Source organism: Choloepus didactylus, chromosome 19 (genome assembly GCF_015220235.1).
Source record: "Choloepus didactylus isolate mChoDid1 chromosome 19, mChoDid1.pri, whole genome shotgun sequence".
In the NCBI taxonomy this organism is placed as follows: Eukaryota; Metazoa; Chordata; class Mammalia; order Pilosa; family Megalonychidae; genus Choloepus; species Choloepus didactylus.
Genome location: NC_051325.1, coordinates 35570650 through 35595983, shown reverse-complemented (window position 1 = coordinate 35595983; position 25334 = coordinate 35570650). Strand labels below are relative to the sequence as shown.

The 25334-nt window shown below is 41.9% G+C and overlaps 2 protein-coding genes across 5 annotated transcripts in view; both read right to left on the bottom strand.

Moving 5' to 3' along the window:
• The window catches only part of TM9SF4 (transmembrane 9 superfamily member 4), a 75621-nt gene extending 58441 nt beyond the window's left edge, over positions 1–17180 (bottom strand). Inside the window, exon 1 of one of the 2 annotated variants that reach the window (XM_037812395.1) lies at positions 17118–17180. In XM_037812395.1, coding sequence (XP_037668323.1) covers positions 17118–17132 — 15 coding nt within the window. In that variant the 5' untranslated portion in view covers positions 17133–17180. The remainder of the gene's footprint in view (positions 1–17117) is intronic. The other variant, XM_037812393.1, reaches the window with a different exon arrangement.
• A 7622-nt stretch (positions 17181–24802) lies between these two features.
• HCK (HCK proto-oncogene, Src family tyrosine kinase) overlaps positions 24803–25334 on the bottom strand; it is a 38635-nt gene continuing 38103 nt past the window's right edge. For all 3 annotated transcript variants that reach the window (XM_037812398.1, XM_037812400.1, XM_037812399.1), the window contains exon 13: positions 24803–25308. In XM_037812398.1, the coding sequence (XP_037668326.1) occupies positions 25106–25308 (203 nt within the window). In that variant the 3' untranslated portion in view covers positions 24803–25105. The remainder of the gene's footprint in view (positions 25309–25334) is intronic.

Below are 25334 nucleotides of genomic sequence, written 5' to 3'. Positions count from 1 at the left end.
ATATTGTTGGTGGGAATGTAAAATGGTACAACCATTTTGGAAAACGGTTTGGCAGTTTCTTAAAATTAAACACAAACTTATCAACCTATAGAGCAATTCTAATCCTAGGTATTTACCCAAGAGAAAAGGAAATATATGTCCATCCAATGACTTGTACACAAATATGCACAGCTGCTTTAAACACAGCAGTTCAAAATTGGAAACCATGCAAATGCTCATTAATTGGGGAATGAATAAACAAAAGTAGTGTATCCATATAATAGGGAATACTATTCATCAATAAAAAGGAATATTTATCTACGTTACAACACAGGTGAACCTCAAAAACATGCTACGTGAAAGAAGCCAGATGCAAATTTATATAAAATGCTCAGAAAAGGCAAATCTATAGAGACAGAAAACAGATCAAGGGTCAGCTGGTTATAGGAGCAGCCACCCACTACAAGTGGGCATAGAGGAACTTGGGGTGATGGAAATGTTCTAAAACATTGTATCACTGTGTTGGTGGTTGCACAAGTCTGTACATCTATTAAAAATCACTGAATTATACTCTTACAATTTTATGGAATTAAATTATATTTCAATAAGCCTGAAGTAAAAAAAAAAATAACCAGCTAGGGGTAAGGTATGGAGAGGTATCGATGAAATAAGTTCAGCAATATATTGGTAATTATTGAACCGGGTGATGGGAAATGGGTAATATTTCTTTTACTTTCCTATATGTTGGAAATTTTTTATAGTAAAAGGTTTTTAAAAAAGATATTTTATATGTATAAAAATGTTCTGGCAAGATAAAAACAAAATCAAATAGTATTTACCTCTGATGAATGAACTGGGGATAGCAGAGTGACTTTCTTTTCATTTTATAGCTTTAATACTAATTTTTTTCCATGTACGTGAATCACCTTTCAAAATAAATATATTTATACTCTAAAAGGGGAAAGGAAATTGGTTGCCTCTGAAAATAGTTGGGTGAATTCCCCTGACAATGTACAGAAAATGGGAGAAACAGGCAAGAATGATGCAGAAGGGTTTCTGATACCAGGCAGACTGCAATAGCAATTCTCAACCTTGTACATGGAGTCACAAACTCCTTTGAGAATCTTCTAAAAACTATAGACCCTCTTTTCAGAAAAAATGCCCAAAACACAGTATCTGGCATATAATTCTAGGGAAATAAAGGTTCTAGAAGCTCATGGGCCCCGATAAGACCCCTGGACAGGATGCCATTTCAACTTTTGGTGATTCCATATCACCTGACAGTATGACAGAGGCTGACTGACCCACAGTACATTCCTGTAAGGAGGCTGAGAAATAACAAAGTATCTGCCTCTTGGGAATCTCCTTTGCATCTTTAATTTTTAGTTGTTGACCACAGTCACTCCCAAGTAAGTTTCAGTCTGAAAAGTCAGCTAACTATTTAGCAAATATTTTTGCATGTTCAGAGCTTTGAAAGGAGTAGGAATCCTAAGAAATGTGAATCAGCCCATTTAACATTATTTTGCTTTACTTGGTTTCCAGGTCATGAGACTGCAAAGGCAACATGTCAAGGAACAAGGTGGTGGCAATCTAGAAGCACTTTGTGCTGTAATCTAATACCCCATCACTGGCAAAGCTTTGAGTGATCTACAAAGTTATAAAACCTGAGACAGAGAATCAAGGTCTTTCCCTTCCTATCTGTTTTATTCTTGGGGGGCTGGTATCCAAAAAGATCTCTCAAAAAGCCCAATGAAGGGCTTCTAGGACTAAACAGTACTTCCCACCCTCCAAAAACTTGCCCCACCCAGTTTGAAAGATGTGAACAAGTAACTCTACCAAAGAAAATAGGAAGTTCTTCCTGAGACCTGCAAACTATTTCATTCACTCACATTTCTTGATGACCAGAGGTTAATCTTTTCCTTCCTGGAACCCCTCTGCCTTGCTGTCTCCTTTCCCACTAAACAGCATCACCTAGCGAAACAATCTGGTCAATACGAACAGCCTTTTTGTTTTTGTTTCATGCCTTGCCTGATGCAAAAGCAGCACCTTCCTTCCTTAATGTAAACTAGGTTCTTCTTTCCTTTCTCAAAGATAGTCACCATTTTAAGACTGTGAGAGTAACTGTTCCCAGGACTAACCAAAAAAAAAAAAAAAAAAAAACGCTTTTGGGAACACTTTGCCAACAGTTAACTTAAATCAATTACCCAGTCAGTTAGAGCTGCCTAAGAATTCAACTACACATGAATGACTTAAGCTAATGATAGCTAAAGACCACTTACCAACCGCCCCATGGAGGTAAACAACTCACACAGCAAGAAAAACAGAACCAAATTAGTGACAGGAGACTCTGAAAATGTAGCCTTTATTTCAGAGCCCATAGAAACAGAACAGCTGTTGAGCAAAGACACATAAAAAGACTCAAAAACTGTTATTTGGGGATAGAGGAAAAACCTCAGCAGGCTGTGAAAACGCAGGTGAAACTAAAAACTACCCTCACAAAGCAAAGGCAACCAGACTTAAGCCTTGAGGCCAGAGAAGGGCAGAAGTAAATAGAATGCAGGGACCTTCCCTCAAACCCTGGGTACTGGCTTGGTTGGCCCAACCAATAGCTTTAGGCATTCCTGGAAGACTACCATCCTTGAAGTGGAAAAGGTACTAAAAGTTAGAGAGATCCTTTTGTACTAGGCACCTCCATATTTACATTACAACAATCTTTTGAGGAGGATATCATCCTCATTTTAAAAATAAGGAAACTGAGGGTTAAAAATGCCCAAGTGGAGGCGGGGCAAGATGGAAGACTGGTGAGCTGTATGTTTTAGTTACTCCTCCAGGAAAGTAGGTAGAAAGCCAGGAACTGCGTGGACTGGACACCACAGAGCAATCTGTCTTTAGGCATACTTCATACAACACTCATGAAAATGTCGAACTGCTGAGATCAGCGAAATCTGTAAGTTTTTGCGGCCAGGGGACCCGCGCCCCTCCCTGCCAGGCTCAGTCCCATGGGAGGAGGGGCTGTCAGCTCCGGGAAGGAGAAGGGAGAACTGCAGTGGCTGCTCTTATCGGAAACTCATTCTACTGATCCAGACTCCAACCATAGATAGACAGAGACCAGACACCAGAGAATCTGTGAGCAGCCTGCCCAGCAGAGAGGAGACAGGCATAGAAAAAAAAAAAAACAACACGAAAAACTCCAAAATAAAAGCAGAGGATTTTTAGAGTTCTGGTGAACACAGAAAGGGGAAGGGCGGAGCTCAGGCCCTAAGGCGCATATGCAAATCCCGAAGAAAAGCCGATCTCTCTGCCCTGTGGACCTTTCCTTAATGGCCCTGGTTGCTTTGTCTCTTAGCATTTCAATAACCCATTAGATCTCTGAGGAGGACCCTTTTTTTTTTTTTTTTTTAATCCTTTTTTCTTTTTCTAAAACAATTACTCTAAGAAGCCCAATACAGAAAGCTTCAAAGACTTGCAATTTGGGCACGTCAAGTCAAGAGCAGAACTAAGAGAGCTCTGAGACAAAAGGCAATAATTCAGTGGCTGAGAAAATTCACTAAACACCACAACTTCCCAAGAAAACGGGGGTGTCCGCTCACAGCCACCATCCTGGTGGACAGGAAACACTCCTGCCCATCGCCAGCCCCATAGCCCAGAGCTGCCCCAGACAACCCAGTGTGACGGAAGGGCTTCAAATAACAGGCACACACCACAAAACTGGGCGTGGACATTAGCCTTCCCTGCACCCTCAGCTGATTGTCCCAGAGTTGGGAAGGTGGAGCAGTGTGAATTAACGAAGCCCCATTCAGCCATCATTTCAGCAGACTGGGAGCCTCCCTACACAGCCCAGCAGCCCAGAACTGCCCTGAGGGGACGGCACTCACTTGTGACATAGCACAGTCATCCCTCAACAGAGGACCCGGGGTGCACAGCCTGGAAGAGGGGCCCACTTGCAAGTCTCAGGAGCCATATGCCAATACCAAGGACTTGTGGGTCAGTGGCAGAGACAAACTGTGGCAGGACTGAACTGAAGGATTAGACTATTGCACCAGCTTTAAAACTCTAGGATCACCAGGGAGATTTGATTGTTAGGGCCACCCCCCCTCCCCGACTGCCCAGAAACACGCCCCACATACAGGGCGGGCAACACCAACTACATACACAAGCTTGGTACACCAATTGGGCCCCACAAGACTCACTCCCCCACTCACCAAAAAGGCTAAGCAGGGGAGAACTGGCTTGTGGAGAACAGGTGGCTCGTGGACGCCACCTGCTGGTTAGTTAGAGAAAGTGTACTCCACGAAGCTGTAGATCTGATAAATTAGAGATAAGGACTTCAATAGGTCTACAAACCCTAAAAGAACCCTATCAAGTTCAGCAAATGCCACGAGGCCAAAAACAACAGAAAATTATAAAGCATATGAAAAAACCAGACGATATGGATAACCCAAGCCCAAGCACCCAAATCAAAAGACCAGAAGAGACACAGCACCTAGAGCAGCTACTCAAAGAACTAAAGATGAACAATGAGACCATAGTACGGGATATGAAGGAAATCAAGAAGACTCTAGAAGAGCATAAAGAAGACATTGCAAGACTAAATAAAAAAATGGATGATCTTATGGAAATTAAAGAAACTGTTGACCAAATTAAAAAGATTCTGGACACTCATAGTACAAGACTAGAGGAAGTTGAACAACGAATCAGTGACCTGGAAAATGACAGAATGGAAAATGAAAGCATAAAAGAAAGAATGGGGAAAAAAACTGAAAAAATCGAAATGGACCTCAGGGATATGATAGATAATATGAAACATCCAAATATAAGACTCATTGGTGTCCCAGAAGGGGAAGAAAAGGGTAAAGGTCTAGGAAGAGTATTCAAAGAAATTGTTGGGGAAAACTTCCCAAATCTTCTAAACAACATAAATACACAAATCATAAATGCTCAGCGAACTCCAAATAGAATAAATCCAAATAAACCCACTCCAAGACATATACTGATCACACTGTCAAACACAGAAGAGAAGGAGCAAGTTCTGAAAGCAGCAAGAGAAAAGCAATTCACCACATACAAAGGAAACAGCATAAGACTAAGTAGTGACTACTCAGCAGCCACCATGGAGGCGAGAAGGCAGTGGCACGATATATTTAAAATTCTGAGTGAGAAAAATTTCCAGCCAAGAATACTTTATCCAGCAAAGCTCTCCTTCAAATTTGAGGGAGAGATTAAATTTTTCACAGACAAAGAAATGCTGAGAGAATTTGCTAACAAGAGACCTGCCCTACTGGAGATACTAAAGGGAGCCCTACAGACAGAGAAACAAAGACAGGACAGAGAGACTTGGAGAAAGGTTCAGTACTAAAGAGATTCGGTATGGGTACAATAAAGGATATTAATAGACAGAGTGGAAGAATATGGCAAACATAAACCAAAGGATAAGATGGCTGATTCAAGAAATGCCTTCACGGTTATAACGTTGAATGTAAATGGATTAAACTCCCCAATTAAAAGATATAGATTCGCAGAATAGATCAAAAAAAATGAACCATCAATATGTTGCATACAAGAGACTCATCTTAGACATAGGGACACAAAGAAACTGAAAGTGAAAGGATGGAAAAAAATATTTCATGCAAGCTACAGCCAAAAGAAAGCAGGTGTAGCAATATTAATCTCAGATAAAATAGACTTCAAATGCAGGGATGTTTTGAGAGACAAAGAAGGCCACTACATACTAATAAAAGGGGCAATTCAGCAAGAAGAAATAACAATCGTAAATGTCTATGCACCCAATCAAGGTGCCACAAAATACATGAGAGAAACACTGGCAAAACTAAAAGAAGCAATTGATGTTTCCACAATAATTGTGGAGACTTCAACACATCACTCTCTCCTATACATAGATCAACCAGACAGAAGACCAATAAGGAAATTGAAAACCTAAACAATCTGATAAATGAATTAGACTTAACAGACATATACAGGACATTACATCCCAAATCACCAGGATACACATACTTTTCTAGTGCTCACGGAACTTTCTCCAGAATAGATCATATGCTGGGACATAAAACAAGCCTCAATAAATTTAAAAAGATTGAAATTATTCAAAGCACATTCTCTGACCACAATGGAATACAATTAGAAGTCAATAACCATCAGAGACTTAGAAAATTCACAAATACCTGGAGGTTAAACAACACACTCCTAAACAATCAGTGGGTTAAAGAAGAAATAGCAAGAGAAATTGCTAAATATATAGAGACGAACGAAAATGAGAACACAACATACCAAAACCTATGGGATGCAGCAAAAGCAGTGCTAAGGGGGAAATTTATAGCACTAAACGCATATATTAAAAAGGAAGAAAGAGCCAAAATCAAAGAACTAATGGATCAACTGAAGAAGCTAGAAAATGAACAGCAAACCAATCCTAAACCAAGTACAAGAAAAGAAATAACAAGGATTAAAGCAGAAATAAATGACATAGAGAACAAAAAAACAATAGAGAGGATAAATATCACCAAAAGTTGGTTCTTTGAGAAGATCAACAAGATTGACAAGCCCCTAGCTAGACTGACAAAATCAAAAAGAGAGAAGACCCATATAAACAAAATAATGAATGAAAAAGGTGACATAACTGCAGATCCTGAAGAAATTAAAAAAATTATAAGAGGATATTATGAACAACTGTATGGCAATAAACTGGACAATGTAGAAGAAATGGACAATTTCCTGGAAACATATGAACAACCTAGACTGACCAGAGAAGAAATAGAAGACCTCAACCAACCCATCACAAGCAAAGAGATCCAATCAGTCATCAAAAATCTTCCCACAAATAAATGCCCAGGGCCAGATGGCTTCACAGGGGAATTCTACCAAACTTTCCAGAAAGAACTGACACCAATCTTACTCAAACTCTTTCAAAACATTGAAGAAAATGGAACATACCTAACTGATTTTATGAAGCTAACATCAATCTAATACCAAAACCAGGCAAAGATGTTACAAAAAAGGAAAACTACCGGCCAATCTCCCTAATGAATATAGATGCAAAAATCCTCAACAAAATACTTGCAATTCAAATCCAAAGACACATTAAAAAAATCATACACCATGACCAAGTGGGGTTCATTCCAGGCATGCAAGGATGGTTCAACATAAGAAAAACAATCAATGTATTACAACACATTAAAAACTCGAAAGGGAAAAATCAATTGATCATCTCAATAGATGCTGAAAAAGCATTTGACAAAATCCAACATCCGTTTTTGATAAAAACACTTCAAAAGGTAGGAATTGAAGGAAACTTCCTCAACTTGATAAAGAGCATATATGAAAAACCCACAAGCAGCATAGTACTCAATGGTGAGAGACTGAAAGCCTTCCCTCTAAGATCAGGAACAAGACAAGGATGCCCGCTGTCACCACTGTTATTCAACATTGTGCTGGAAGTGCTAGCCAGGGCAATCCGGCAAGACAAAGAAATAAAAGGCATCCAAATTGGAAAAGAAGAAGTAAAACTGTCATTGTTTGCAGACGATATGATCTTATATCTAGAAAACCCTGAGAAATCGATGATACAGCTACTAGAGCTAATAAACAAATTTAGCAAAGTAGCGGGATACAAGATTAATGCACATAAGTCAGTAATGTTTCTATATGCTAGAAATGAACAAACTGAAGAGACACTCAAGAAAAAGATACCATTTTCAATAGCAACTAAAAAAATCAAGTACCTAGGAATAAACTTAACCAAAGATGTAAAAGACCTATACAAAGAAAACTACATAACTCTACTAAAAGAAATAGAAGGGGACCTTAAAAGATGGAAAAATATTCCATGTTCATGGATAGGAAGGCTAAATGTCATTAAGATGTCAATTCTACCCAAACTCATCTACAGATTCAATGCAATCCCAATCAAAATTCCAACAACCTACTTTGCAGACTTGGAAAAGCTAGTTATCAAATTTATTTGGAAAGGGAAGATGCCTCGAATTGCTAAAGACACTCTAAAAAAGAAAAACGAAGTGGGAGGACTTACACTCCCTGACTTTGAAGCTTATTATAAAGCCACAGTTGCCAAAACAGCATCGTACTGGCACAAAGATAGACATATAGACCAATGGAATCGAATTGAGAATTCAGAGATAGACCCTCAGATCTATGGCCGACTGATCTTTGGTAAGGCCCCCAAAGTCACTGAACTGAGTCATAATGGTCTTTTCAACAAATGGGGCTGGGAGAGTTGGATATCCATATCCAAAAGAATGAAAGAGGACCCCTACCTCACCCCCTACACAAAAATTAACTCAAAATGGACCAAAGATCTCAATATAAAAGAAAGTACCATAAAACTCCTAGAAGATAATGTAGGAAAACATCTTCAAGACCTTGTATTAGGCGGCCACTTCCTAGACTTTACACCAAAAGCACAAGCAACAAAAGAGAAAATAGATAAATGGGAACTCCTCAAGCTTAGAAGTTTCTGCACCTCAAAGGAATTTCTCAAAAAGGTAAAGAGGCAGCCAACTCAATGGGAAAAAATTTTTGGAATCCATGTATCTGACAAAAGACTGATATCTTGCATATACAAAGAAATCCTACAACTCAATGACAATAGTACAGACAGCCCAATTATAAAATGGGCAAAAGATATGAAAAGACAGTTCTCTGAAGAGGAAATACAAATGGCCAAGAAACACATGAAAAAATGTTCAGCTTCACTAGCTATTAGAGAGATGCAAATTAAAACCACAATGAGATACCATCTAACACCGGTTAGAATGGCTGCCATTAAACAAACAGGAAACTACAAATGCTGGAGGGGATGTGGAGAAACTGGAACTCTTATTCACTGTTGGTGGGACTGTATAATGGTTCAGCCACTCTGGAAGTCAGTCTGGCAGTTCCTTAGAAAACTAGATATAGAGCTACCGTTCGATCCGGCGATTGCACTTCTCGGTATATACCCGGAAGGTCGGAAAGCAGTGATACGAACAGATATCTGCACGCCAATGTTCATAGCAGCATTATTCACAATTGCCAAGAGATGGAAACAACCCAAATGTCCTTCAACAGATGAGTGGATAAATAAAATGTGGTATATACACACGATGGAATACTACACGGCAGTAAGAAGGAACGATCTCGTGAAACATATGACAACATGGATGAACCTTGAAGACATAATGCTGAGTGAAATAAGCCAGGCACAAAAAGAGAAATATTATATGCTACCACTAATGTGAACTTTCAAAAATGTAAAACAAATGGTTTATAATGTAGAATGTAGGGGAACTAGCAGTAGAAAGTAATTAAGGAAGGGGGAACAATAATCCAAGAAGAACAGATATGCTTTTTAACGTTCTGGGGATGCCCAGAAATGACTATGGTCTGTTAATTTCTGATGGATATAGTAGGAACAAGTTCACAGAAAGGTTGCTATATTATGTAACTTTCTTGGGGTAAAGTAGGAACATGTTGGAAGTTAAGCAGTTATCTTAGGTTAGTTGTCTTTTTCTTACTCCCTTGTTATGGTCTCTTTGAAATATTCTTTTATTGTATGTTTGTTTTCTTTTTAACTTTTTTTTTCATACAGTTGATTCAAAAAAGAAGGGAAAGTTAAAAAAAAAAAAGAAAAAGAAAAACAAGGAAAAAAAAATGATGTAGTGCCCCCTTGAGGAGCCTGTGGAGAATGCAGGGGTATTCGCCTACCCCACCTCCATGGTTGCTAACATGACCACAGACATAGGGGACTGGTGGTTTGATGGGTTGAGCCCTCTACCATAAGTTTTACCCTTGGGAAGACGGTTGCTGCAAAGGAGAGGCTAGGCCTCCCTGTATTTGTGCCTAGGAGTCTCCTCCTGAATGCCTCTTTGTTGCTCAGATGTGGCCCTCTCTCTCTGGCTAAGCCAACTTGAAAGGTGAAATCACTGCCCTCCCCCCTACGTGGGATCAGACACCCAGGGAAGTGAATCTCCCTGGCAACGTGGAATATGACTCCCAGGGAGGAATGTAGACCTGGCACCGTGGGACGGAGAACATCTTCTTGACCAAAAGGGGGATGTGAAAGGAAATGAAATAAGCTTCAGTGGCAGAGAGATTCCAAAAGGAGCCGAGAGGTCACTCTGGTGGGCACTCTTATGCACACTTTAGACAACCCTTTTTAGGTTCTAAAGAATTGGGGTAGCTGGTGGTGGATACCTGAAACTATCAAACTACAACCCAGAACCCATGAATCTCGAAGACAGTTGTATAAAAATGTAGCTTATGAGGGGTGACAATGGGATTGGGAAAGCCATAAGGACCAAACACCACTTTGTCTAGTTTATGGATGGATGTGTAGAAAAGTAGGGGAGGGAAACAGACAGACAAAGGTACCCAGTGTTCTTTTTTACTTCAATTGCTCTTTTTCACTCTAATTATTATTCTTGTTATTTTTGTGTGTGTGCTAATGAAGGTGTCAGGGATTGATTTAGGTGATGAATGTACAACTATGTAATGGTACTGTAAACAATCGAAAGTACAATTTGTTTTGTATGACTGCGTGGTATGTGAATATATCTCAATAAAATGATGATTTAAAAAAAAAAAAAAAAAAAAAAAAAAAAAAAAAAAAAAAGAAGGGAAAGTTAAAAAAAAAAAGAAAAAGAAAAACAAGGAAAAAAAAATGATGTAGTGCCCCCTTGAGGAGCCTGTGGAGAATGCAGGGGTATTCGCCTACCCCACCTCCATGGTTGCTAACATGACCACAGACATAGGGGACTGGTGGTTTGATGGGTTGAGCCCTCTACCATAAGTTTTACCCTTGGGAAGACGGTTGCTGCAAAGGAGAGGCTAGGCCTCCCTATATTTGTGCCTAAGAGTCTCCTGCTGAATGCCTCTTTGTTGCTCAGATGTGGCCCTCTCTCTCTGGCTAAGCCAACTTGAAAGGTGAAATCACTGCCCTCCCCCCTACGTGGGATCAGACACCCAGGGAAGTGAATCTCCCTGGCAACGTGGAATATGACTCCCGGGGAGGAATGTAGGCCCGGCATCGTGGGACGGAGAACATCTTCTTGACCAAAAGGGGGATGTGAAAGGAAATGAAATAAGCTTCAGTGGCAGAGAGATTCCAAAACGAGCCGAGAGGTCACTCTGGTGGGCACTCTTACGCACACTTTAGACAACCCTTTTTAGGTTCTAAAGAATTGGGGTAGCTGGTGGTGGATACCTGAAACTATCAAACTACAACCCAGAACCCATGAATCTCGAAGACAGATGTATAAAAATGTAGCTTATGAGGGGTGACAATGGGATTGGGAAAGCCATAAGGACCACACTCCACTTTGTCTAGTTTATGGATGGATGAGTAGAAAAATAGGGGAAGGAAACAAACAGACAAAGGTACCCAGTGTTCTTTTTTACTTCAATTGCTCTTTTTCACCCTAATTATTATTCTTGTTATTTTTGTGTGTGTGCTAAAGAAGGTGTCAGGGATTGATTTAGGTGATGAATGTACAACTATGTAATGGTACTGTAAACAATCGAAAGTACGATTTGTTTTGTATTACTGCGTGGTATGTGAATATATCTCAATAAAATGATTAAAAAAAAAAAAAATGCCCAAGTGAAAAATACAGTCCAAAGGCACAAAACTAATCAGTCAGAGGTGGGATCCTAGTCCAGGTTCTTATGCCAAACCTTAGTTTCTTCATCTACCAAACAGGCTTTGGTAAGGATCAGATGGAACTGTAGGATGGGCATCTATTAAAATGCATTATGTACGGATATGTATATGTATGTGTACTACGCAAATAAATTTTTTTCCCTTGGAATTCAGGTAGCATAGACAATTAACACAAACCTTCAGTGGCTTTTGAATCAGAATGTCAGAGTAGGAAAAACTCCACAGAGAGACCATCTCATTTAGGGGTTGCAAATTTAACCACCTAGAAGGGCCATGCAAAAGACCTAAATGGTAAAGCAGCTTGAGACTGGTAACAAGAGAGAGGTAAGAGGAAAATGGGAAATTGGTCCCTGCATGCCTGGCCTCCTAAAGGGGACCTAAATCTTCAAGAGAAAATGGAAATCTAGATTTCTTCAGTGTGAAGTCCCCTCCCCCCCTTTTTTTACTTATTCATGTGGTTTCTGCTAAACAGTATCTTCAATATTTATTACTATATAGCTCAAAAATTCTGAATATGTACTGTAAAAATGATCCTATAACACGAAATTCCAAATAATACATCTCACTGTTTGATCAAAAGGCACTTAAAGAAAACAATTCTAATTGTTTATGTGCTTGTGTGTCAGACTCCTGCAATCCCCATAACTTAAGTGTTACTTTGTCATTATCATGTCTCCCAATTATTAAATGTTGGCACAAAACTAATGAATTTTAAAGTCCTGTGCCAGTCAAAAAACAAAACAAAATAAAACCCCAAGGCCATGTCAACATGTAATCCATTATTAATTAGTAAATTAGTGAATACCAATTTGTAGCATCTGATCCATTAACTAGAAACCGAGCCGCAAAAAGGTCTTGTGATTTGCTAATGGACCCAGACTCCCTTCTAATCTGGTTTAAGAATTCAGTTTCAATTTGGGATTTGATTTTGTTTTTTTAAGGACTGCTAGTAGCAATTTGAAGCCTCAGGATTTGAAAACCTGGGAAGTCTGCTAGTTTAATGCTTGAGGCATAGGTGAGAAATCACGTTAGGAAAGCAAAGAAAGCAATGAAGAGGAATGAGACATAACTGAGAAGTCCAGGGTGTCCCCATCCATGCCCCATTTGGGAAATGCTAGTGTCAGCAAATGGTTCAGAGATCAAAGCAGGTTTGGGGTGGTAGGTGGCTCCTATCATTCAGCTGTGGCCAGATGGCCCTGCTCATCCTGGGTCCCTCCCACCTTCCTGCCAGTGCCCAGAGATCAAAACCCAACTTTCTCCAATATTCTGTAACCTGCTTCTTTAATGCTGCGATCAAAGGGGAACTTTTGTCCAAGTTGTAAAAGCGAAACCAAGAGGCAACTTAATGCCGTCTCTGCCTCCTCTGTACTTCCTGAAGGGATTAAGGGCACTCCTTTAAAGGGACTACTCAGAGAAACACATTTTAAGCAAGGCCTGATGTCAGCACCCCAAGTTCCTAGAACACAGTGGCTCCTGCAGAATACGTGTCAGTCGGGCAACTGGAGAGATTAAATGGACAAACAGCTTGGCAAGGCCACAGAGAAAATGATAATGGAAAAAATAAAAGAAAAAATCTGATTTTGTAGGCATATTTGCAAGAGTCATTTTAAATGCAAACAGTCTAAACCACAGAGTTATCATCTTGGAATTGAGAAATCAAGTCCAAACCTTAACTTCATATATGTGGAAACTGAAATCAAGAAAGCCCAAGTAATTTGCCCCAGGTCACACAGTGAATCCGGGGCAGTATTAGGACTAACTCCAGGCTCTTGACTCCTATTCCAGTGCTCCTTCCTCAATCTGCTGATGCCCAACAATACCTGAGGCACAGAGGAGACAAGCGATTTCCCAAACACAGGTTTATGTTTTGTATGAACATATGTTTTCACTTCTATTGGGAATATTCCTGGGAGTGCAACTGCTGGGTCAGTTCACACTGTGTGAAGTGCCTTGGTTTTGATCCAGTCCAGAGGCAGGGAACAGACTGTATGATTTCAAGGTTCCTTTTTGACCAGACTGGAAGCAATGCCAGCCATTCCCTTCTCCCCCAGTCAAAAGCACAGCAGCTGTCTTTTAGTGATAGAATCTGGTGTTCACCTAGGGCAGTTGGATGGGTAGAGTCCTGGAACAGGACACAAAAACTTGTGTACACATGTTCAAAACAGCATTATTCACAGTAGCCAAAAGGTGGAAACAACTCGTGTTCATCAACAGATGAATGGATAAACAAAATATGGTACAGTACATCCATTCAAGGGAATAATATTCAACCACAAAAAGAACTGATTCATGCTATAAAATGGATAAACTTTGAAAACATTAGGCCAAGTCAAAGAAGCCAGTTGCAAAAGGCAACATACTGTATGATTACATTTATATGAGATATCCATAGCAGACAAATCCATAGAGACAGAGAGTAGATTAGTGGTTGCCAAGGACTGGGGGTGGAGGGGCGGTATAGAATTGGGGGAATTCATTGCTATTAGGCATGGGGCTTCTTTCTGGTGTGATTAAAATGTTCTGGAATTAGATAGTGGTGATGGTTGCACAACTTTGTAAATATATTAAAAACCACTGATGCGTACACTTTAGAAGAGTGAATTTTATGCTTTGTGAATTAAATCATAAAAAAAGGAGAGTATATAAATAGATATACATATACGTATTTTAAAAAGTGTGAACAATCACGAGAGGTATGTAGAGTTTTATTCTCCAAGTTGCAGTTTCTAGACCCCTGAGATGCCTACAAATGTATTCAATGGATATTTCCCAAATTCTACCACAATAATATTCCCAAGAGCAGTTTTCCATAAAAAGTGAGATATAAGCCTGCCTCTCACTTCAGACCCAGATACCCTAAGTAACAGCAGATCCTGAAACTTTATAGTAGGAGTTTAAATCCAGGGCAGGAAGAAGGCAGGAAAACCCAAGAGAATTTCAGTTTCTCCTAGCTATGTGCTACCATTCTTGCCCTGCATGTTCAGAAAACACCCACTGTGCTAACACAGACCTGGGAGGTGGCAGCCCAACCCTTGGGGAAGAAGAGTCATTCACCAAGAAAAGGGAGTGAGGGAAGAGCCCATAAGTAATACATGTAACTTGAACTCACAACCTTCACAACAAAAACAAATTAAAAACCCAGCCTGTTCCCACAGCCACTGTTACCCACTAGCTCAGTTCCTCTTTGGTTGTATGACTTGCCTCAGAAACCCATATACCCCAAAGCAGATCCACCTCCCCATGGTTGTGAAATAGCTTGTGTACACGAGGGTGTGGGGACAGTTCTGACTTCTGTGGAAGAAAATGCTTGACAGAGACCAAATTCAAGTCTACATGTGACCCTACTTTGCCTGCTATGCGTATGTCCTTGTAATAAATTTGCTTCCACACCTTTTCACTACTGCACCATCATTAAGTTTCTCATGTGTACCCTTCAAAATTTCTGTGGGTATGTAAACATTATATACAGTTTCTTGAAATCAGCTGCTCTTTTCAGTATGAAAGCACAGTACAATACACCAGGTGGCACAACAGACACTTTCACTGTTCTTGGAATAAAATCCAAACTACTTTCCATGATGTCTCTACAGGCTGAGAACAAGCAGGCACCCCTAACATGTGGTTCCTAGAAACAGCCTAATAGAACAGTCTACTTCAAAACATGGGAAGGAGAAGCAGCCTAATAGAACAGTCTACTTCAAAATGTAGCTCCACAAGTTTAGGGACATTGACCCCCTAATTCACAATTACACTCCTAGTTCCTAGCACAGATCAGGCATTCAAATATTTGTTGATTAAATAAATGTGTACCAGAAATATGTATTGCTAACTTACCACCTCTTAAAAATCGCTGAACGGGCAAGAATTTCCCAGTGCAATGCTATAAATACCACTTTATTGAACTTTTTTCCTATGGCAAGAGAGGGTGTGGCTTCCTATTAAGTTCTTACACCATCCTTGTTCTGAATGTGGTCCACAAAAAAATGGATTTCAATATACCATTTTTAGGATTTGCCCCACTCATGGTTCAGACTGAAGACCATGAAGTCTGAGACCAAAGAAACCATTAAGGCTGTGAACCTTATCTGACTTTTAAAATTCTAAATAACAAATCCCTCATTAAACAAAAAAGAGTAATTAATCGGTTGAGAGAAGGAGGGAAACCCTTTATTAGTCAATAATCTATCCCTGGTTGGAGAAAAACAACACCAAAAAGTTTAAGCAAGAATTTTCCTTTGCTAAAATCAAGTGTCACTTCCTTTTCCCTGAGTCTTCCTTTGAGTTCACTCCTAGGATGAAATTATCTGCTGAGGAGGCAACAAACAGGAAGACCCAGGAAATCACTCTGGATTAAATGACTTCAATTTTGGTTCTGGTCTCAAAGCGGAATATGAGAAGAATTTCTGGAAGAAAGGCCAGTCCTTCAAAGAGCTACTTCCTGGCTTCTGTACCAGGAACCAGTTCTGCCCCCAACACATATTTTTCACCTCCACCCTCCTCCACATATAGACTGATAACCAGACTGCACCCCTAAGGTGCTGTGTGGCCCTCTAGGGACATGGCAAGGGGAGGCAGCCTGGTTGAGACTAGAATAGTGGTGGGTTGTTTTTTTTTTTTTTTTTCAAAACGTATTTCACAGACTAGCTCGATCATAATCACTGGAGTCCTTAGAAAAGTGCAGATTCCTGGGCATCACTTAGCCCTACTGAATTGGAATCTTTGGAAGGGGGCTCGGAAAACCGCATTTTTAACATGCCTCCCCCCACACACCCTGAGATTCTTATGCAAGTTGAGGTTTGAAAATCATTGAGATAAACGGTGCCCAGGAGAGAGGCAGGGAATTGACAAAAGGAAGACAGGAGAAAGGGTTACAGAAGGGTCTGGGGATGGACACTGGAGGTTGACAGCATAGTCCGGTGAGTCAAGAGACGTGAGCAGTGGGGTCAGCTGAGAGTGGGAGGTGAGAACAGAGCTCTGGGAAGGGTCTGGGACAGAGCCTGGGATGGAAGGCTGGTCAGAGGTGAGGTCGGAGTCGCGGACTGGTCAGGGTGCTGGGGAGGCAGAGATGTCAGGAGAGCAGGGTCTCGACGTGTGGGGGAGGAGCGAGGGTAGAAATAACGGGGGTTTTTCCGGGGTGAGGGCCGGTAGGTGAAAACTGGAAAATGGGGGTCTCAGGAAGCGGGCACCAAAGACGGAATGGGACCCAGCTGAGGCAGCGGACGAGGTCTTCCCTCCGACCCAGCGCCTTTCCTAAACTAAAACTCGGGGCCTTGATAAGCTTAAGTGCAGGGAGCGAGGCCAAAGCCGGCAAGCGGGAACTGGGAAACAAGCCCAGTCAGGGGCGACCCTCATGTCTGAGCCAGGGGTCCTGGAGGCAGCTCTGGGCCAGGCATGGAACGCCGGAAGGTCCTGGGATCCCCCGGAGGGCCCCGCTCCAGCTCCGGCTCCCGGAGTCTCCTTCACTCACCATCCCCGCCGCCATCTTGGATCCACGTGTTGCCGTAATGACGTCAGCGGAAGTGGCGCTTTTCTGGTTACCGAGTTTAACTGAGCGAGGTAGCCACCTGGCTTCAGTCGCGGCTAGCGGAGGAGCAAAGGGGATTTAGCTTCTGCTCGGGGGCTTGGTCTGGGTAGTTAGGTCGTTAGATTAGTTGAAAAAAGAGAGGCTAGTGTAACTATGGGCGCCATATTAGCTCCTGGCAGAGACTGAGGGGGGGCTGCCCCGCTGCATTTTGGGTAATGGGGTTGTGTGGAAAACCCTCGCTCGCTGGGCGCCATCTTTACTATTGGCAGGATGGCTCGTTGCCAGGGTTGAGCGTGAGAGTTGGTACGTAGGCTCCAATAGCTGCCTGACACCGAGAAAATTTTGTAATTATTTATTAATTTATTTGATTATACCCTCGCCAGTAGACTGTGATCTCTATGAGGGTAGGATCCTGTCTTTTATTTAACGTTGCTCAGCCTCAGTCTCTGGAGTTTCATCTGTGAAATGAGGAAGGTATTATAACTTCATAGGTTTATAATGAGGACTCAATGACATAATGTTACATAATATGTATTTGATAAACAGTTGTCGCCGTAGGCTATGTATACCCCTTCCGGCATATGGTAGGTGACCAACACAATACACTATTAAATGATTGAATGAAAAGCAGCATATTTAGTGGAGGAAGACGTGTTAGTGGAATCACCATTTGCTAGCTAGCTACGTGACTCTAGGCATGTAACTTAACCTTTCTTAGTTTTCCGTATCTGTAGAAAGGGGCTCAAAGAATCATGGTATTAAGATTGGAAAAGACTCAAATTTAATCTGGTCCAAGTATCCACTGTCAAGTGGATACAATACAGTGCTATCCGTGACTGCTTCAAGAATTTGTTAAAAGAATAACAGTGATTGATAATAATAATCCACACTTACTGAGCATTTGTTGTGCGCCAAGCATTATACTTTAAAAACGTTCATAAAACTCTCTTATCTAATCCTACTTTGGGGGTGGGGTGGAGTAAAATTCTGATCCCAACCTAAGAGCATTCCAGTGATGGATTGCCTGCAAAGTGGCTTCCAACAAGTCCTCCCATCCTGTATAGTATGCCGTTCCTTCCATCAAGACATAGAATCTATTTCCCCTTCCCTTGAATCTGGCTGGTCATATCACTTTTTTTGACAAATACAATGTGGTACAAGTGATTCCATGCCTGTTCTGGGTCTAGGCTTTAAGAGGCTTGGAAGCTTCTACTTCCACTTTATTGGAAATTATCCTCCATGACTAACTGGCTGGAGAGCTACGTGTAAAGGAAGAAAGGCTCAGACAGCTCCTCAAGACATTCTAGAAACTCCAGCTAAGCTCTAGACACATGACTGAGGTCAACTTGGACATTCCAACCCAAGCTGAGCTACCAGCTGAATGCAGCCACATGAATAACTTCATATGACACTTTGTGGAACAGAAAAACTGCCCAGCTGAGCCCACTTGTTTTGAATTTTGCTATGGTTTGTTATGTAGCTATAGGTAATTGAAACACACACCCATTAACTCTTTGACCCTCACAAACATCCTGAGGAGTAGAGAACAGATATTAACCCCAAGGGCAAAAAAACTTGAGACAGGGAGTGATTTGCCTGGAGTTTTACAGATAGTAAATTATAGATTCCAGACTTGCAACCAGTTCTCCTGGAGTTTGAATTCTGGGCATTTCCCACCATTTCTGCTACTTGAAGAGGGATGACTGATAAGATACAAACCTCCATGAATGGCATATTATTCCTCAGTATTTCCATTTTCCCCCTCTTTGTGCTTTGTATTTTCCCAAAAGGGTTTTTGTATCCCAATCTCCTTTGATGACATAAACCAAAATCCTGGGGCTGCCTGGGTTCGATCCCATTTCCACTACTTACTAGCTCCATGATGTGGGCAAGTCTCTTAATCTCTTTAAACCTCCACTTCCTCATCTGAAGATCAGGGGTCAAGGTTGTTTATGTAGACCATATACAAAGGTTTAGAATAGTGTCTGTCACATGGTAAGTGCCATACACATGTTTGCTGTTGTTATTTTGAGGTCAGTAGGGCATGCCTTCATCTTTCTGGAATGATGGAGAAATTGAGATGCAGTGAATTTGAGGGATTTTGACAAAGTAACCCAAGAGGTCAGAAGAAGCTAAAACGACTCAAGTCCACTGAGTCAGGTCCACTCCTCTGCTGTACACCCAAACAGACATATAAAACCAAACCCAAACCCAAAGATTCTTATGGTAACATCAGGGCATACAGTCCCAGGCTCCTGCGAATGCTTTTCCAAGGAGAACAGGAGGGTGGGCTAGGCTTGGAGGAAAAACAGCTGATCCTTAGGTATCTACAAGGAGAATGGGAGAATGTAATCTGTGCCCACTTTAGTTTCAGTTATCTATTACTACATAATGCACCATCCTAAACTTAGTGGCTCAAAACAACAATGATTTATTATTTCTCGTGATTCTGTGTATTGGTAATCTGTGCAGATGTTCTGCTGGTCTTGCCTGGGCTCACTCACGTGGCTGCAGTGATCTGACAGCTCCAATGGGGCTGGAGGGTCCAAGGTGGCCTCATCTGTCTGGGTGGTTGGTGCTGACTGTCAGCAGGGCGCCTCTCTCCACGGTCTCTTGTTCTCAAGGAGGGTAGCCCAGGCTTCTTCACATGATCCACAAGAGTGAGGCCTAAACTCCAGAATTCCCATGCATCAATTCCACCACATTCTGTTGGTCAGAGGAAGTCACATGGGAGGGGGCCACACAAGGACACAAATCAGGGAGGCATGATTCATTGGGGGCCACTTTGGAACAATCCACTGTTCCATTCTTGTCCAGGCCACTGTCCTTCTCACACTTAGGCCTCCGTCTTCTACCCAGTTTTCCTACTCCCACTCTGACACGTCTATTCTCTATTCAAAGCAATCTTTTAAAAACAAGAATTGGACCATATTCCTCTCTTGTTTAAAACTCTCTAGTGCTTCCCATTGCAATGAATATGAAATCCAGAGTCCTCACCATGGCCTGCAAGGTCCTGCATGATCTGACCTCCTCCCCTACCATTTCCCCTTCATTCACCGTGTTCCAGCCACATGACCTCCGTGGAACTCACCAAGCTCATCCCCACTCTATAGAGTTTTTGTACTTGCAGTTCCCTCTGCCTGGAAGACTTTTCTCTCAAAATTCCATGTGGTTGGCTCATTCTCATATTCAGGACTCAGTTCAACTCTCACTTCCTCAAGGAGGTGTTCCCTGACCACTCCATCTGAGAAGATTTTATGTATATATATCCGTCTCCCATGAAGGCCAGGACTGGTCTGTTTTGTTCTCAGCTGTGTCCCTATTATATATGTACTCAAAAAACGTTTGTTGAATGCTTGCACTATGAATTAGTCTCAAGCTCCACTCTATCAGTTGGGAATAAGTCCAACTGTGAGAAAGATCCCCCCAAATAACAGAGGGCTTAACAAGATAGAAGCTTACTTTCCTCTGTTTTAGTTTGGGTTCCCCCAGAAGCAGACTCTGAGACAAGAATTCAATGAAAGCAGTTTATTTGGGAGATGAAGGGACACCAGAAGGCAGCAGTGTGCCAGAACTGGCTTACACTGGCTTGCAAGAGTCAATTTTCAGGAGTTCTGTGAGTCGATTGTTAAACAGGCATCATTGAAAATTAAATTATGTCAATTTAAAATTAAACTATATTAAAAATAAGGATAATACTCAAAACTCATCACTTCCTAATTATTTTACTATACTTCACTTTTATCTATACTCTTGAGGTCATCTATGTCTATCGTATCTTGCAATGGAGATACTGTTTAATGGTGTATTACCCCACATTCCTCTTCAACTCTGGATTCGGTGACATCAGGTTGATAACAGAACCAACTTATCCATTAACACAGTAGGCCCAGTACCCAATTCACACAATACTTTTAGGGGCCACAGAAATGTTTAAAAGAAATTAATTTCTTTTAAAATCAGAAGAAAAAACACAAACTTTTAGGTCAAAGAAAATGTTTTAATATATAATATTAATATATTTCTCTTTATACCAATGTAGTTATAAAATATAATTTTAAATATTTATACATATATGTACACACACATATATGTACACCCCTCCACATACATATGTTTATGGAGGAAGGGTCCCTAAAAGGCAAAAGTTCCTAAGGCCCATGAAAATCATAATGCAGCACTGGTTAGTAGCTTGAAACTGGCCATGGTGGGAATATTTGCATCAGGGAAATCGGCAACTGCTGCATGTAAGGGCTTAATTCTATAAAGGACCAGATAGTAAATATTTTAGTCTTTGAAGACCATACAGTTGTGTTGCAACTACTCATCTTTGCTGTTGTAGTACAAAAGCAGCTATAGAGAAGATGTTAATAATTTTTCTGGCTGTGTTACAGTAAAATGTAGTCTGCCATAGTTTGACAAACCCTATTCTAGGCTTAAAATGATGGAGAAAATATTAATAATGCAGATTAAACTTAAAAGTGTGTCATGTCTGTAGCTATTCCATTGTGAACACCACAAAAGTTGGACAGTATTTCAACTCACATCATTGATTAACAAGGGAAGGTCCAATATACATCTTATTTCACTTTCATCTTATTTATTAATATAAATGGAACTCCCAATGCACATTCATGTTGGAACTAAACTTGGGGAGCCAGTTGTTAGGCTTTACCAGGATATCACTGCCAACAAATAATGGGGAAGTGATGTATGGGAGGACAGGCAACCAATAAAGCATATGTTGTCCAGCAAGTTATCACTTTGGGTAACTGGAGCTTAATCCCATGGGGGAAACTCTGGGAAATAATGCAAAACATACACCTCAGAATTATCCTACCCAAGGGGCAAAGGAGCTGGTTGATGTGTATATATATACTAACTCCCAAGAGAACTGCTCCAAAGGGGCATTAATTTCTTGGCATTTCCAGCCTTCTGAGAACACTGGCAACTGAGGCTTTTTGCAATTCTAGAATAAGAGCCTTCAGGCACAATGATGGATAGTAGCAACTGAAATCCCAGCATGCTTCAAGAGAGTGGGTGGGGCATTGACAGTGTCTGCCACATCCTCGGGGTAAAAGCTTGGAGGAAGGTGGTCCAGACTGAAATGGTGGCTGTGACCCAAGATGTCCTCAGGGACCCAGGCTCCATTCAGCTTTGCCATCCCTAGAGGTCATCTCTCATTCTCAGGGTCCAGTATAGCAGCTAGAGCTCCAGCCTTCACATGCACAGTCCAGGCAGTAAGATAGAGGAAGAGATGAAAAGCAAGAGGCAAAGAGCCTACTCAGTTGTTCTGGAAGTTGCTACATCACACTTCTACTGGCAATTCATTGGCCAGAACTTAATCACTTGGCCACAATTTGCTGCAAGAGAGGGTGGAAACTATAGCTTCATTATGGGAGATAATGTGCCCCTGATAAAACTCGATTTCTCTGGAAAAAAGGGTGGCATGAATATGGGGACAACTGGCAGTCATTGCCAACCTCCCAAAAGGGAAGGGATGCAAATAGAGTGCAAACTGAAATAATCTTAAACCAGAACATATTGTGATGGGGCAGACACATGACAGAATTGAAGGGCCAGGTGGGGGAATAAAGAGGCAGCTTTATTTCAAACCTCAGGGGAAAGGCAAAACAAAGGCTTTCCCTATATTTTAACTCAAATCCACAGCTAGAGGCCCACTTGAGGCAGGCCATTAACACCCTAGAAAGGAGCATAATAACCAAGCCCCCTATGGCCACCTTCCACGGGAGAGGTGTGTACTGTTTTCCCATAGAATTGGTATTACAACACTTATTCCCATGCTTTCATCCATCTTTCTTGTGATCAGAGAGAAGAATCAAAGTGTTGGCTGATGAGATTCAGAGGACAATGTGAGCTGGAAGAGAAGGAGAGCAGGACTTGAACCTGTCACCTTGTCCACAGTGGCAATAGGCTTCAACTCCCGAGGTCATGTTTCAGTCAGCTAGAGCTATAATAATGGTATATAACAAAAACCCCAGAATTCAAAGGCTTATAATAATAAGCATTCACTTCTCTCACACAGGTCAGTTGAGGTTCATCTGATGTAGGCTGGGCTCAGCTGAGCTTAAGCTCCAAGCTAGAGGTTGGGTTTATGTCTGTTCCAAATGTCACTAACCAATCTTCCTTAGATCAGCGGCTACCTGAAGCACATTCTTTGCAAGCCTCAAGGTTGGAGCACAAGGGGGCAAGCACAAGCCCCACAAGCCCTTTTCAAGCCTCTGCTTGTATCACATCTCCTAACATCCCATTGACTAAAACAGATCTCGTGGCCAAGCTCAACATCAGTGAGGCAGAGAAGTATACTCCTCTCATGGAGGTAGGGTGGGGAAAGAATAGATATTTGCTGATCAGTAATCCAGTATACCACACATCACAAGAGCAAGTTGCCATCACAGGCACTTCGACTCTGCCTTCAGATACCAAAAGATACATCCTAACCCTGAAAGCAAGAGAGAAATTTAATCACCTAGTAGTTAAATTGGAACACTGCTAGTTTTGTTTTCCACTGCTCTTAAATCCAGTCCCTAAGGTTAGACCCCTGTACTACTTGGGGATAAAGAATCAATTCAGTACAGGGATTCCATGAGTTTCTGAGTGGGTGAGTGGGGCCATAATGTTGATCCTTCAGGGGATGCAATAACTTAGACAGTGCCATTTGCTCCCCCATTCCACTGCCCTCCTCTTCTCCTTCTTTTCCCCATGGCAGAGGCTAACTTTCAGGGACCTTCAGCTGAGCTGACACCATCTCCTTCTCTCTTTTACTTCCTCCCTGGGTCCCCCTCCTGTCCGCTGACAGCATCCCATACAGGGGACCGATTGCTTTCAGCAGCCACTTCTCCAGACACCAGGGTTCCTGCTGCTTGGCCATGAGAAATGCTGGGGATGCAGGCAACCCACAGCCTTGGAAGAGATCCACACCCACAGGCTTACCTAGCCATGTGGCCTGGCAAGAGAGTCAGTCCCAGATCACAAATCATTCCCAGCATTCTGGCAGACCCAACTCCTTGGAGACAAAAATCCATCCAGAGCCAGTGAAGTAGGCAGAATAATGGCCCCCGGTCATGTTCTTGACCTGATTAACAGAACCTGTGAACATGTTACTGTACATTCCAATGGGACTTTGCAGATGTGATTAAGTATCTTGAGATGGAATCCTGGATTCTTCAGATGGGCCTAATGTAAACACAGGGGTCCTTACAAATGATGAGGGAGGCAGGAGAGGCAGAGTTAGAGGAGAAGTGATGACAGAGCAAGTTTGGAATGAAGGAATGTGGAAGCCTCTAGAAGCTGGGAAAGGCCAGGAAAAAAATTGTCCCTTCGAGCCTCCAAAAGGAATACAGCCCTGTTGATCCATTTTGGACTTTGATCTTCAAGAACCATAAGATAATAAATTTGTGTTAAGCCACCAAATTCATAGTATGTTGCTACAGCAGCAATAGGGAAGGAATACAGCCAACAACTATTTTAGGGCAGCTAGAGACTTCCAACAGTGAACCCCACTTCTTATAACTGGTCTCTGGGAGGGTCCTTTCCCTTATCTTACTTGCCACATAGCAAGAAGGCAAATAGATATTTGGGAATTGGAAGGACAAGGAAAGCAGATCTGTTGGTAAATCCATCGGCATTATACATTTTATTTAAATATTTATTTCATTATGTCTGAGGTTACCCATCCTCACACCATAGGTGTGACAGGGATCCAGCTGTCTCAGGCAATAAAAATGCCAACTTGGAGCCTCCTGGGAATGGCAGATTGTGGACTGCTAGAGTCAAAAAGAGATTGTCCAGTCCAACCCATCCATCTGATAGATCAGAAAACTGTGGCTGGAGCGAGGGTGGGCGTCCGGGAGTACGAGGGTGCTGGAGAGCCACCCGTAGGCGCCCTGTCTGCCCCCGGCCCGGCCCAATCACGGCTGCTGTTGGTACTGGCTCTCGGTGGCTGTGTAGAAGTCGTCCAGCACACTCTGGATGTACTCGAAGGTGGGCCGCTCCTCGGGGCGGTTCTTCCAGCAGCGCGTCATGATGCTGTAGAGCGCCTCGGGGCAGTGCTCGGGGCGGGGCATCCGGTATCCGCGCTCCAGCGCCCGGATCACCTCTGGGTTGGTCATCCCTGAGAAGGAGCCGTGGGATTAAAAA